Source organism: Sesamum indicum, linkage group LG8 (assembly GCF_000512975.1).
Source record: "Sesamum indicum cultivar Zhongzhi No. 13 linkage group LG8, S_indicum_v1.0, whole genome shotgun sequence".
Lineage (NCBI taxonomy): Eukaryota > Viridiplantae > Streptophyta > Magnoliopsida > Lamiales > Pedaliaceae > Sesamum > Sesamum indicum.
This window is the reverse complement of record NC_026152.1, coordinates 18,806,808-18,822,062: the sequence shown is the minus strand read 5'-3', so window position 1 is coordinate 18,822,062 and position 15,255 is coordinate 18,806,808. Positions and strand designations below refer to the sequence as shown.

Genomic DNA, 15,255 nt, shown 5'->3' with positions numbered 1-15,255 from the left:
ATCAGGGGCTAGGAGGCAGTGGTATCTCCCTGCAGATCAACGGTAGACAAGGCGTCTGCCTCTATGGCCGTCTTTTTTGATGCAGGATAGCTCCTCCAAACCTGGTGCAAGGCGCTTAAGCTTGAGCCGGTGACTGGAAGAGGATGATGATGAGGCAGGAGATGTGAGCGATGTTGGCCCAACTACGCGAAGAGAAAGGAGAGAACCATCCTGGGAGTGGGCCGCATCTTGGAGATGCTCTGCTAGTTTTAAAAGACCCGAAGCCACTCCGTTATTAGTTCGATTCAGTGGAAGTGGAAGCTCAACTGGACGACGCAAGCTAACTGATCTGGCACCCTTAACAATGACAACAGCACCATCTGCTAGGATTACTTTCTTCAGCACACCAGCATCCACGTCATGCTGCATGCCATTTGAGCAATAAAACAAGCAAGTAAATATAAGAGGAAAACATCAGATAGTAAGAGCCAACAATTCCACAAAAAACGCAGCTATGCTCAATTCTCTCAATTATTTTGGAAATAGATTTTAGCAACATCTACATATCATCAAAATTTCAAAGAATAATCAACTAATTCATACATTGATGCTAAATAGAAACATGAACGTACAGGCAACGATATTCTCATATCCTTGGCATCCTGAATCCATAGCTCCATTGGACCAGCCAGTTGAAACGGGGCCAGTACAGGCATTTGATCATCGAATTGCCGTTTCTCTAACCACCCATTTTCCTCACCCGGCCTAACCAGATGCTCCACTTGGAAATTGGGTAAATCCACGTACTCCCATCTGTTGACATCCTCCAACAGCTTAAAGGGAAGAACTTTATTATCAATCTCCACATCGAATTCATATGCTACTGATTTCCCCACCAGGCATCCCTCAAATCGAACCCCGATATCTTAAAATCATCAGCTTGGAACCCTAATCCTTTCACAATAGCTTCCTTCAAATCCTATCATAACACATTCAAATCACAGGAACAGCATATTAAAATCCTCATTCAATAAGCACACCACCAAGAAAACTTTACAAATTCAAACGAACAAAAAAATCGAAGATTGCATAGTTACCGAAATGGCTTTAGGGTAGAATGGGCTGAAATCTTGGGAGGCAACCAGAGCAGTGGATGGTGAAACCTGAGTTCCAATCAAAACCAAACACAATGCTGCAGCGATAATCTGAATTCGCAACGTAGAATCCATCGACGGCAACAGAAAGGAGAGCAATTCTGAGGGGAAAATCAAGGGATTGCTCAATTGCTGGGTTGGATTATTGAGCAGGAAAAAAGGAATTGGATTTTGGGATTGGAGAATAAGGAAGGAAAATACCTGCCGGAATTTGGTGATGACGTGGAGACGACTGACCAATAAGAATTGAGAGAGTGATGGGGCGGATGAATTCATTGGCTAGATCAAATAATCATGGCGTGGCCTTTACCGTAGTAGAGTAGGACACTCATCGTCGTCGTTTTATGTCATACGAAACAAAAAATGGTAAAAAGAATAGCAAAATGGCGTCGCCCGGACTCGAACCGGAGACCTTCAGTGTGTTAGACTGACGTGATAACCAACTACACCACGACACCTCGTTGGTGCAGACATACATGTTTGTAACCATGCTCCTTGGCTCAAGTCAATAATAAACCCAAGTCCAATGTTAGGGCTTGTAATTCCGATGAGATCACTAATTAGCTCACTTAATCTTAGGGCCATCAATTCAGAATCAGATGATGGATTGATCGCCCAACTTTATAAGTTTTTCTTTTTTAAATATTTTGTATTGTAAAATGTGTCCGAACTTATAAGATATCATTAAATATTTTCTCTAAGTGAGATTATAAATTAAAAATTATGGTGTTGGAGCTTATAAGTCCGTACATATAGAAAAAAGTATAGCATTTTTAACTTATTTTAATAAAATTTTTAATTTTAATCCTATTAATTTCAAAATTATTACTGATATCTTATAAGTTTAATGATTTTATTTATCTCAATTGCTTTAAAGTGTTTTTTTTAAGAAAAAAAAAATCAATATTTTAAAGTTTTGAAAATATCGTATAATTAAAATATATTTTGCAATATATTCTAAATTGAGTCTAAATTAATTTATAAGTTATATAATCTCCTCTCTCCAGTAAGAATTTCTTTCTTAGCAAAATGGGTTTTCAAGACCAAAATTGTCTGTAAGCTATCGATAAAAAAAAAAAACGATGCATTACACCGCGAGACGCCAATCGCATTGCACGCAACGTCAATTTCAGAGTAAAAAACATCTCATCAAGAGTTCCAAAGTATACTTCTTCTTTATTAAAGGTCCCTGAAAATGACTTTCTTGATTAGTACAGTTGAGTGGTCAATAATATAATTATCTTATTCTATAAATAAATTATTTAGTCATTACTAATAAACCAATCAAAAATATCAAATGATATAATAAATATTATAATTAACGTGGGATTATAACATTATTAATTTTGAATATTTATAAATAAAAAAGGATGTGCTTAATTAGTCTGACCTCAACTCGATTTAGACACGTTCTTGGAATAAGGGTATAGGAATCGATCGTCACAGTGATTTCAAATGTACGTAATTAGCTTCCAGATTAATAATGTCTTTTCTTCTATAATTATCATCTTATGATAAAATAACAGGTAATTATTGTGGTCAACACATACAATTTTATTTAATTTTTCTGTAATCTCTTCATAATCTTTGACTGTTCTAAATTAAATCTTTAGCCGCACTTCACTTAATCAGTATTCACACGTACGGCCCAACAAAATTTAAATCATGTATATCAACTATTAATTGTTTAATTAATTACTAGCTCGTATTCATTTTTCAATGATTGAATTATTATTAATTCTCTACATTTTAATATTAATATTAAATAATTAAAATTTTTAGATGAGAAAACGAAATTTTATAATGGTTCAAGAGAGGAAGTAATATTTTTGAAGATATTGATTGTGATATCTCATCAGCATCGATCAATCATTGCATTATAAAAACAATATGTGTAGTCCCATTTACATTTATTTATTTTAGAATAAATGAGTTGTGAATCTGTGGTCTTGATCTTGTGATTTAATTAATGTTACAACTTAATCAAGATTTATATTAAATGTGAAAATTAAGGAATTCAATAATTGTTTTTCGATATATGTATATTATTGATGCAAGCTCATCTGCTTAATTATATAAATAAATAAATAAAGTATTAGCCTCGAAAACGACAAGAATTAGTTTCATCTAATAGCTTAAGACAATAGATTAATTAGCATTAATCACGATTTCTAATTTTTAATCACTAAACAAATGACAACGACAATTTTATTGTTAACAAAATCAAGGAAGTAATTCTGGTCCAATTATTTTTTTCGTTCTTGAAATTAATTAATTAAACTCATTTATAAACTATAGTGTAAATTAATTATATATGTGGAGTAGGTTTTGAACTATTGTTTAATCATTCAGCCCCAGACTGGGCAAACTTGTAAATTTAATTTTTCAAGATAGCATTTTGGTTTTATACCTTTTAAATTTTCACAATTTTATTAATTTTTTTTTTGGCTGGTGTTCAGCTTCATCTACGGAAGGGTGAATTTTCGATAGAAAAAAAATCTGAAATCATAAAAACAAAAAAGATACAGGACAAAAATGTTATCCTTACGTAGGTTGGTCTTCACTACTCTCGGGTTCTCTGAAATCCCAAGGCATAATTTCATCTTATGGCTTGCGATTTTGGGGAAACTATCCACAACTGATAAACCATGGCTATCATACCTAGGCGCCTGTATATTATGTGATGAGAGCGCAATGGAGACACATACTCATCTATTCTTTCGATGTCGTTATGCCAGAAGCTGCCTGACAGCGATTCGGCGGATTATTCGGTTTGAATGGCCTAATAGAGAGTGGTCACGGGACGTTGAGTGGGCTGCAAGAAAATGGAGAGGAAAACATATGATTAACTTGGCTTATCGTACATTCCTGGTTGCTTGCATTTACCACATTTGGAGGGAACGAAATTTGAGACGCTTTAAGCATACGGAGCGACCACCGAATATAATAGCTACCATTATTGTAGAAGATATTAGACAGAGGATTATCAGTGTTAATTTATCTCATTCTGTTAGTTCATGTGCGTTATATAGATTATGGCGTATCCCTTGGCTTGTCGAGGGGGAAACCATCAATTGAGCACTGTTGTACTGTACGATCTTGTTTTATTAATGAAACTTACATTTACCAAAAAAAAATGTTATCCTTAAAAAGTTTAACATAGAAATGTTTTTTGGCAAAATGAGCCAATTGGAACAATTGCCTCAATATGAAAAGATCACGTGAGATTTCTTGTGAGAAGAGTGAACTCCGATAGAAAAAAGAAAACAATGTGAAAATTAAAAAGATGCAAGATGAAAATGCTACACTAAAAAATTAAAGGGTGAAAATGTCAAATAATCTATATCACGGGACCAAAAATGCATTTAAGCCACGCTGCTTAATATAGTTTCTAGGTTATTTTAGGTATTTTAAGAAGTAAAACGTTCATTGATCATCACACAGTTCCGATAAAATTAATATCAACAGTCACTTATATTTAGGATAAATTATACTGATATTCTTTAAAATTAGACTTAATCATATCGATGATTTCATTCTTTTCTAAAATTACACGTACACTCTTTGAAGTTGTAGTTGTAATTACAAATATATTCTTTATATCGGGGCAAAAATTTATAAAAATACCCTCGAAAAGAATTAAATTAATCAACAACCCCTCAAAGAATTAATTAACGTACTTATAATTTTGTAAAAAATACAGAATATTTGTATAATTATTAAACCTAATTTCATGATGTCTCAATGTGATTTTCTCTTATTTTAATTATCATGAGAATGAGGAGCACTTTTTCATAATTGAGTTCAGAAAGTACATAAAAGATCAACAGACAAAGAAAAATAAATTAACGACCACACGAACTTTAATTCATCATGTGTAGTAATTAATAGTGTCGATAGTTTGAATTAAGGTTGTTCAAAAGAAAACAACGACATGGGTGTAAAAACAAGACAACTTTCTTGATTGAAAATATTCCATTTCTTCTACTTTTTCATAAGCTCGACCAAATTTGACCATATCGGCTTTATACGTATCAACCCATTGAGAACTTTGACAACTAATTAAGCATCTAATTAACTTTCATTACTCCAAATTGAAATTTTGACAATTGATTATGTTAATGTTAAGTGTAATATATTTATCATGTGATTAATATACTGTTAAAAGATAATAATATTTAATCAAAAATTTGATTTAAATAAAAGTTTAAAATTTAATTTCTCGTCTAAATATTGAATAATTTGTCATAAAATAAAAAAAATAGAACTGAATAGCCTCCATCCACAAACAATTACTGGTAATTAAATGTGAACACATATTGCATTGGAACAACAAACAACAAATGACATTTTACATGAAAAAGAGACCTAAGAAATACATTCTTGGAGGCCTCTAAAACACTGATCAACAAGCTGCATCAAACTCTTGTTTTCAATCTAGGGTTTTGTTGGGACTCCCAATCTTACATAAACACAAAAACCTAAAACAAAGCTATGAGGTGACTCACTTTACAACAGAAGGGTAATAATTAACATGGCCAAGAACTGATCTTAAACCATGAAAAAAAGTCAGAAATAGAAAAACCCTTCTTCAAAATGAACCCCATAGCAAAACAAGCTAGACTTCATGTTGACGACTGATGATCTCTAATGGCGGTAACCTAAGAAACGGGGAATCTTGAATACTTGTAACTAGGTTTATTCAGAAGTTTAATTAAGGTAGCTAGCTGCAAGAACTTCAGTTTCACATGAACACTTTGAGAGTAGCCCTTAAATTCTTGACCAGTTCCTTCATGTTCATGGTGAAATCTTCATCCTTCTGCAGGAAATTAATCACAAAGAATTTTTATTATTCAGTTAAGATAGTGAAAAAAAACATGCATGAGACACTATTAATATCAAAACATAATTGATGTAATAATTTATAATTAGTTATAGTACCTGTGCAATTACAGTGATGTTGAGAGCAGACTCTCCAAAGCTCATGACACTGCTGTTAACAACTGATAAATGGAGCTTCTCAATCTCGGCAACAGTTTTCTCCAGGACCCCTTTTCGTTTCTCACAGTGAATGCTGATGAGCACATCTTTATTGCAGAATCTTGCCTCAATTTCTGGGAGTTGCTCAGTTATTACAGGCCCATTGGAGAAGCTCTCGTCCGAGGAAGAATTCTCAGCATGATCACCGCTGTTGTGGACTTCATATTTCTTAACGAAAACCACAGACTCCATTGTTCTCTTCTTTGTTTGCTCCTCAAGAGACTTCACTTTGTCCTGGAGTTGTTTCATGTACTTGATGGCATCTCCAAGAACAGAAGCCTTGTCCATCTGTTCGTGTAGCCAAAGAATCATAAGAATTAACAGCCCGAAAATGTAATAAAACATTAGATTTTGAACAAGAATTGTAGTGAAGTTTACCTTTTTCAATCCAGGGACTAGAGTAGACAAAGCGATGAATCGCTGGCTGAGCTTTTCTCTCCTTTTCCTCTCGGCTAAAATATGGTCTTGGGCCTGAGCTAGACGGGTGGTGGTGCTGATCCGCTTAGCGCCCTGGCACGGCTTCAGCACGTAGTTTTGGTTGCCGAAAGAGGCCTGTGAGACAATTGATTCGGACGGGAAAGTTATAGTGCTGGAAGAAGACCAGGTTTCCTCTTTAGGCTTCACCATTCCCACAACCGAATTAGTTATAGTACTGATATTGTTGAATCCTAAGTTAACAGTACTGCTTGGAGGAGGTGAACTAGATATGTTTTCAGGCTTGCAAGAGTTATTCCAGGCGACGGTGGTGGTTTTGAGTTGCTTCAATGGCTTGTTTTCTCCTGCTGGAGACGGCTCCGGTGCCCGTTTGAAGCCCAGCTGTGCAGCCGGCGCCTGTTGAGAGGTGTAGGAGTGATGAAAGTCTCCACCGAATGCAGAAGCAATCGACACAGAGCTCAGCTCGTCGAGCGGATCCACAGACCATTGCTGGAAGAACAAAGGATCTTCCATTCCCTATAAATAGCAAAATCAGTGAAGATAATCAATCAATTCTGGCCAAGAACACTCAAGAATTTGGACAGTATGTGGACCCTTAATTTCCTCAATCATTCCTAAACTACAGCATATGATCAGCAGTTATAACATGTCTGAATTCATAAATTCTTGAAATTGCTTACCAAATCAGCTAAGGTTCTGAAGCTTGAAATCTCCATGATTATCAAGAATTAACTGAACCCTGCATGAAAAATCATCAAATTAGTTCTGTAATAATAATTCTTAAACATGTACAAATTTCAATGTGATTGTTGAACATACCTTAAAGTCCCAGAGTCTGATCTCAAGGTTTGAAAAATCAACAACTAATTGGCTTTCAATACTATGGACAAAGCTGCACTTTTCTTCTTCCTTGAAGAATTCACTCACAGTTTCTTCCTGCAATAATTATGGAGACAGCTCCACATTTATAGGTCCAACAAATATGGTTTGGTATATTTTTATTACAAAGTCTTCACGGGCTTCGCTGATGTGAAACTGGCGTTTAGACATTCAAATCTCCAGCATATCTCTTTCATCAATAATATCAACATTAATTAATTTAATTAGGGTTTAAAATATTCCTTAGTGGGTAGCTTTTAAGCTGCAGGTGTAAAGGCAGCACAAAATAATCAAAGCTGTCTTTCCAAGAATTGAAGACTTTTTTGCTTCCCAAAAAAATAAAAAAGCAAAGAATTTTAGACTTTTTAGACTTAGAAAATGAAGGGGTTGGAAGTGGAAAAACTCTACCAACCCATAATAATTTCTTCCAATCAGATAAAATACTCTCCATATTTCTCGGGGCTTTCATGTCCACATCTTGATGACTCATACACGTACTATAATTAATATACCAATTTGGCACATGTATAATAATTTTATTATAATTATTATTTTGGTATTACCTAAATTAGCATATTACATGTATACTTATCTGGTTGGACTGACTCTCCGGCCAATAATTTTGGTACTACCAGTACTCCACATCATAATTTATGTAGTAATTAACGGGTCGAGTTGGATTGAAAACCAAGAGTTTATCTTGTTGAATGTATAGATATATGCTGGAAAAATGTGTTTTTTCATCCTGTATTTTAGGATTAATATATATTTGGTCCTATTAATTACGAGATAATCATTAATGGTCTCTTCAGTTACAGAAAATTTCACTTTAATTTAGCTTTTTCGTCAAATTCTGTTTGTATTTTGACGAAAAAGACTACGTGATTGGCACTTAAGTACTCTTTTTGCCTTCTGGATAACGGTCACGTACTTAGCACATGCATTTTTCTTCAAAATATCGACAGAATTGAATAAAAGGACCTAAAATAAGATTTTTTATAAATTATGAGACCATTATTAAGAATTTGATAACTAATCAGACAAAAGTGTACTGATTTTAAGATACGAAACCATTAGGGAGATCTGCAAAATTCACGTTATATATGTACACATCTGTAGTTATATCGTATGGTGTAGTTATAAATGCGCACGTAATAAGAATCACATCACATAAAAGTATCGGGAACTGCAACAGACAACATTAGAATACAGTTTTTGGCCCCAATTCTTAATTGCAAATTGTCGAAATTTAATTATTTTCTTAAGATATGATCTGATGGCAGTGATTTTTTCATAATAAAATACGTGAAATGTTGTGATAATTATATGTATTTAATGAATTATGTTTAAATATTGGAAGTGCAAGTTGGATATGTTAATTAAATGATTAAACAATACATTAGCTCATAATTGTAGGCACTAAACTCAAGTAGGGCATACGAAGTATATATCTTTATGAATGTACCATTTATGTATAATTTAAAATTTTGGGAGGATAATAAAGTCATTTAGACCACCAATTAATCTTTGTCGAATTAAGGAGGTAGCGTCCAACATTGTCACACTCATCATGTTATAGATTCGAATTCTCGTCAAGATATTTGGTGCGACTAAATATACATCTTGATCTGTGTGTTAATTCTCACATGGTAAATGATTATTTGCGAAAACTTCTGCTTCTGGAGAAATATTTCTTTTAGAAAAAGTTGAAAGTTGTAGTAGAATCAAAAGTGGGTAGTATTTGTAAAAAAAAAGGTAAAAAGCAGATTAAAGATAAATGGGGTAACGTTTGGGAAAAAATACTTTTAAAATAAGATTAATTGATTAAAGACTGTTTTGTCCTTATATTTTAAATAGGTACTATTTTGCTTAATATTTGCACTTGTCTTTTGTTAATAATAATTATACCTAAAGAAATAAATTCTATTTCAATTAGTATATCTCATATTCAATATTTATATTTTTTTTTCAAAATTTGTATTATTAAAATATTGAATACTTATAGAGAATTGAATGTTTAATTCAATAATACTCCAATTAAGTAAATATAATTATCGACTCATACACAATAAATAAATACCTTACATGATATAGGAATAATATAAGATATATTATATTATAATTAATCCAGTGATTTGAAATCCTTACTTCAAATCATCCCCCGAATTCAAATTCGTCCATCTAAATGCAGCCTCGAAACAGTCATGATAATTCAATAACAACCCATATATTTTAAAAATTAAATACCATCTATTTATAGGGTTTGTTTGTCTACAATAATTGTAATTAAATTAATAATTGATCAATATCATATTATTAAGAATGTTGAAAAATTGATTTCTCATTAGTTCTTGATTATGCATATTTTACTACATAATTAATTAAAAATCACTTATTATGGGTATAGGCTATAGAATTTACAACTTTATATTAATTAAGCTGATCAATTTTAATTTCTTTTTTACCATAAAAGTCGTTAAAGCTGTCGGTGGGGTGGATTAAGGTCTAAAAATGTCTGGAAAGGAACAACTTTTGGTTAGGACATAGGAAGAAATTATCAAGAAACTTCTATATATATAATTATAATGGTGCAGCTAGGTATTAATTTTTTGTAGCTGTACCCCAACTTAATTACCCAATAATTAAGCTCTTAATCTCTGCTTCTAGCTGGCTTCTAATCAGCTTAAACCTTAACTCTCAATCTTCACCTGATTAATTAAAGCTACCTAATTAATATATTTTTATAAATTAATAAATAATTATAATTATAACAAATTTTAGATAAGCCCGTTATAATTTACTTTTAAAAAAAAAAAAAGTTAATCTCAAGTTGGGTGGGCGTCTGTTAAGGTAATACCATCAAGTTGGGTGGAGAGTCCGATCATGCATTAATGATCACTATCAACAACAGGCCCGTCTGTATTATCACGGGCCAAGCAAAATTAAATATAGTTATCCCATTTTTTGAGATTTGATGTAATTATACGTATCGTCTAATAAATAAGTCTCTTCATCCGTCAAAACTCACTGAATTTATTATTATTAACAAAGCAAAAATGGATGAAAATTGATATGAATCGACTTATTACTAACTTATTGTAGATCAAATATATTTTTTCAAACTAAATTGTCCTTATAACGTATGAAGATATATAAAGGTAATAAATGAATAATAAGTTAATCGAGGGTAAATACGACTTTTTATCCAATATTTTTTTGTTAAATATTGGTAAATTCGGTGAATTACGAACATATGGACTTATTTGTGAAATAAAAGCAAATTAACATTTGGGGTACTAGACGTAATTTTTCAAACCACAAAAACTTTAGAATAATTACACCAAACCAAATATATAAGTATGAGATAAATATAATTTTCTCCCTGAAATATAACTATAATTGCATATCCATCCCTTAAAGTATAAAATATAACAAAACTCCCCTCTATTCTTATCATTTAGTATATGCTCCTCTAAAATAATTATAACAATTTTATCTAATCAAATTTTTTCAAAATAGATAATGTTTATAATTAGTAAAGAAAAGTTTATAAATCTATAAGCTTATCCTCCTCATATTTTAATATAATTTTCTTAAAAAATTATAGATTTTATGTTTCATGTTGTATATATCTATATACTTATGTGTATAATTTTTTTAAATATAATATTGTAAATACTATTTTACAAAAAAGATTGAGCTTTATATATGTATTGTAAAATATACAAAGAATTATTGATATAATTAATTTATAATATTTAACAATTTTTTTGAGCAAGGATACGATATATTTTGAATATTTATTCATGTCATTAAATATAAAATATACAATTTTAAATAAAATAAATTTTTTTGTTACATGTCAATTCATACATATGTATGTATATTTTTTAACATAAATAATTTAGTGTATAAAATATAGTTGCAGATACTAAGCTTCTAAATATTTTTATATTATATAATTTGTGATATATTTTTAAGTATTAATTTTCAAGTAATATTTTTTTTAATAAAAGCTCAAAATCACTTAAGAAAGAAGTCCATGGGGGGAATTTTATAACATAGGTTATTGAAGGATTAATTATTTATATATAAGAATTTATATAAAAAAAAAATAGTACCTTTGTTTTTCTTTTATCTTTTTACCTTTTTTACTCTTTTTTTGTTTTTTAATTTTTGGGCCTCTTTTTCCCAGATTTAGAAACAACATCCAAACATGGTGTTAAATTGGGGGGGGGGGGGGGGGGTTTTTTTCTCCTTTACCAAACACATCCAAATCCTTGCTGTGTTTTTTTTACTGTTGACAGTTACAGAAAAGTTTCCCCGGAAATCATATTCCAGATAACAGTTATCCTTGAGGAATTCAGTGAATCTTCACTCTCTCCTTGCTCCACATCAATGGCGGCCCCGACTCTCCTAGAGCTCCGGCCGTTGGGTAACACGGGCCTGAAGCTCAGTTGCGTGGGCTTTGGCGCCTCTCCTCTCGGCAATGTTTTCGGAATCATCTCTGAATCCGACGCCATCGCCACCGTCCGCCGAGCTTTCAGCCTCGGAGTCAACTTCTTCGACACATCCCCGTAACTCATTCTTCTACCCAGTGCAATTTTCTTTCTTTCTATGCTTGGACGTAGTGTTGTACCTTAACCTTCGGTATGTTTCCCGTTTTGAATCTCATTTCAAAAGCGAATTGGTTTGATAATTTAAGTGGTTCTCGTTCGGTTTTCTATCTTTCTTGGGGGCGGGGACTCATTGACTGTGATGTAAGTTCATCAATTTGTACTGTTGAATTCTTTTCTTATGATTTTCGATTTTTGAAATTCTCGTGTTTGAGGAAGTCACTCATGGGGATGTTTAAGCAATCTATATGAGTGGGTGATTGAAGTGCAAAGTTTTGGTTTTTCAAGGTACTATGGTGGGACATTATCAGAGAAGATGCTGGGGAAAGCACTGAAAGCTTTGGAAGTGCCCAGAAATGAATACATTGTTTCGACTAAGTGTGGAAGGTATAAAGAGGGTTTTGATTTTAGTGCTGAAAGAGTGACAAGGAGCATTGATGAGAGTCTGGAAAGATTGCAGCTTGATTATGTGGATATCCTGCATTGTCATGATATAGAGTTCGGCTCCCTTGACCAGGTTCTAATTTCAGTTCATCTCTATTGTTGGGAAACTGAGCACCTCTTGAGCTGAAATACTAGATCATGCAGAGCTATCAAACTTGGACTTGCTGTCTGTACTGTTTTGAGATGGCAGCCGCCGTTGTCCAGCTTTATAAAATTCATTATTTTGATTTATCAAATTATTGAAAGGCTGCGTACTCTTCTCCTTTATGTAAATCATGGTTCTTGTCTGATAACTTCACAAAAATTATCTTATGTGAAAATTATTAAAGAGTACAAACAAGAACTCGTACACAAAAGTCTAAAATGCCTACTGGAAGGAAAACCTTTTACATCTACTCAATTTAGCAGTCATATCTCATGTTCAAATTTGAGCATAGATATAATCCTTGTTGTTTGACGGCTATGATTTCATCTGGTTTTGTCTGTATCATGGATAATGACAAAAATTTCAAACAGGCTATATATTTGTGCAGTATGATGCCATGCCCTTAAATATCCTAGTTGCCCTTTATCATAATTATCAAAATAACGAAAAGGAAGAAAATTTAGTAACACACCCTCTGATCTCATTCATATTTAAACACGCCTTGCCGGTGTATTGATTTAAAACTTTGGCTTGGTTTTCTCTTACAGATTGTGACTGAGACAATCCCTGCACTTGTTAAATTAAAGGAAGCAGGAAAGGTCAAATTCATTGGCATAACAGGACTTCCATTGGGAATTTTCTCTTATGTTCTAGATAGAGTGCCACCAGGAACAGTTGACGTAATCCTGTCATATTGTCACTACGGTATCAATGATAATACCTTGGAGGATTTACTGCCTTACTTGAAGAGCAAGGGCGTTGGTATAATCAGTGCTTCTCCACTGGCGATGGGTCTTCTTACAGAAAGTGGCCCCCCTGAGTGGCATCCTGCTCCCCCTGAACTCAAGGTGACTGCTGATTCTTTAAGCCTATGTATTGTCCTTGGCTTTCCATTTTACTAATTGTTTTGCAGATAATGCTTTCAGAATAATGGTAGTCTACAATTGTCCTATCCTATGATCTACAAGAAGAGAAAGTACAGTTGAATCTTTGTGTAACCATGATTTCCTTGGAAAACTTCTTGAATGTTGTATTAAGCAAGCTTCTTTTTAATATTGTTTCCAACTCCAATCTATTTGATGTTCCTTATACTTCAGGGACTTAAGCTTCCTAATGTTTTCCTCTTAGGCTGCATGCAAAGCTGCTGCTTCTTACTGCAAAGAGAAAGGAAAAAACATATCAAAGTTAGCCATGCAGTACAGCTTATCAAACAAAGAAATTTCTACTGTCTTGGTTGGGATGAACTCTGTCAAACAGGTTAGTGTTTCTATATTTCCACCAACCTCCAAATGTCACTTTATTCAATTAACTACTTATTGCATAGTCTGGTTTGTACATGTTTTCTATCTCTCCGTTCATCATTAAGCATATTAAACATGGGAGCATTCATGAATATGACTGGAAAAGCACAAGGTATTCATTTAGATGTGATTTGATGAAACATATTCCAACATTTTGAGTTATATGGTAATACATAATCAAATTCCGACATTTTGAGTTATATGGTAATACATAATCAAATTTGCAACTACAAACCCTAATTTAAAATTGCTCAATTTAGGTTGATGAAAACATAGCAGCTGCACAGGAGCTAGCGACAGTTGGGAAGGACGAGAAAACTCTAACAGAGGTAGAGAGCATTCTGAAACCTGTGAAGAATCAGACATGGCCCAGTGGTATTCAACAGAGTTGATAATGCTATCGACCTTTTAAACTACTGGAACATCTATATTTCTCCTTCGTGGATTGCCAAAACATGTAGCACTGCCATGCCCCTTCGTTTTGTTTTCGTGTTTTGTTTCTCTCAGTGGGTTGTAGCCTCCACACAAGCCCGTTGTTCTTTAAACTCATTCATCAAGGTGAAAAAGGGGCAATTATATGATCAAGATACCCTTGGATTTGTATCCAAAGAAAAAGAACAGAAAAAGAAAAAATTGAATATAGTTGTATCTATCTTGTAATAGGGCCTTCTCTTTGAGGGACGGTTTGTTAAATAAAATATAAACTCTGTTCATTCATGTGGTCTGTGCAAAACAACGTTCTGAAACTTCATAGTATTGCAGCAAGCGTTCTCCACAATGTCATTCATCTAAACCAACTTACGAAGTAACCATTTATGCAAAAGGACCATACTAGATTATTGTATATCTTGCACTTGAAGACTATTGCTTTTTGAATCATTTATCCTGTATGATCCTTTATTGTCTTATAGCTGACGTAACCAATATTTTTGCCTCAACTAAGATTTACTAGACTTGGATAACTACACTCCTATATCTGAAGTTAACCGCTCTACTTTCTGAATGTACTTTATCAGCGACCTCTGCGCATCTCCATCGTACACACATCTACGTACTGAATGCATTTGACTTTGTATATTATGCGGCATGGTGACTATAGCAACAATAATACGATTCAACAATAATACGATTCAACAACAAACCTGGCGATCTGTCACTCTAACCATCATAGACCCGGCTTGCAAAATTTCAAGTTCTTTGGACTAGCAGCACATGGGCAAGAACAGGAATATTTAATCTTTTCTTATCTTGAAATGAAAAGG

The 15,255-nt window shown here is 33.2% G+C and overlaps 2 protein-coding genes, 1 non-coding gene and 1 pseudogene across 4 annotated transcripts; 1 reads left to right on the top strand and 3 right to left on the bottom strand.

The window, feature by feature from the left end:
• LOC105169329 overlaps positions 1-1,332 on the bottom strand; it is a 1,922-nt pseudogene extending 590 nt beyond the window's left edge.
• Positions 1,518-1,591, bottom strand: TRNAV-AAC. Its single transcript has one exon. It is a non-coding gene; the product is annotated as a tRNA-Val (tRNA).
• Positions 5,592-7,584, bottom strand: LOC105169455 (transcription factor bHLH18-like). The gene is made up of 5 exons (XM_011089845.2): positions 7,428-7,584; positions 7,289-7,347; positions 6,552-7,124; positions 6,075-6,461; positions 5,592-5,952 (listed from the first exon to the last, which is right to left on the bottom strand). The coding sequence occupies exons 2-5, from the start codon at positions 7,322-7,324 to the stop codon at positions 5,878-5,880; spliced, it is 1,071 nt and encodes a 356-aa protein (XP_011088147.1). The 5' UTR covers positions 7,325-7,347; positions 7,428-7,584; the 3' UTR covers positions 5,592-5,877.
• Positions 11,744-14,710, top strand: LOC105169328 (L-galactose dehydrogenase). 2 transcript variants are annotated; one of them, XM_011089709.2, is made up of 5 exons: positions 11,744-12,064; positions 12,392-12,620; positions 13,241-13,540; positions 13,821-13,949; positions 14,254-14,710. In XM_011089709.2, the coding sequence occupies exons 1-5, from the start codon at positions 11,886-11,888 to the stop codon at positions 14,383-14,385; spliced, it is 969 nt and encodes a 322-aa protein (XP_011088011.1). In that variant the 5' UTR covers positions 11,744-11,885; the 3' UTR covers positions 14,386-14,710. The 2 variants fall into 2 exon arrangements, with proteins under 2 accessions (XP_011088011.1, XP_011088012.1); XM_011089710.2 differs by having other exon boundaries at positions 11,922-12,247.

Bases quoted from the DNA above. Each gene is read 5' to 3' on its own strand.
- LOC105169455 (XM_011089845.2), bottom strand. From the start codon at position 7,324: ATGGAGATTTCAAGCTTCAGAACCTTAGCTGATTTG. The intron at 6,462-6,551 runs GTAAACTTCACT...CTACACGAACAG, and splicing joins TAGTCCCTGGATTGAAAAAG to ATGGACAAGGCTTCTGTTCT. The intron at 5,953-6,074 runs GTACTATAACTA...AATTTCCTGCAG, and splicing joins ACATCACTGTAATTGCACAG to AAGGATGAAGATTTCACCAT.
- LOC105169328 (XM_011089709.2), top strand. From the start codon at position 11,886: ATGGCGGCCCCGACTCTCCTAGAGCTCCGGCCGTTGGGTAACACGGGC. The intron at 12,065-12,391 runs GTAACTCATTCT...TGGTTTTTCAAG, and splicing joins AACTTCTTCGACACATCCCC to GTACTATGGTGGGACATTAT. The intron at 13,950-14,253 runs GTTAGTGTTTCT...TGCTCAATTTAG, and splicing joins GGATGAACTCTGTCAAACAG to GTTGATGAAAACATAGCAGC.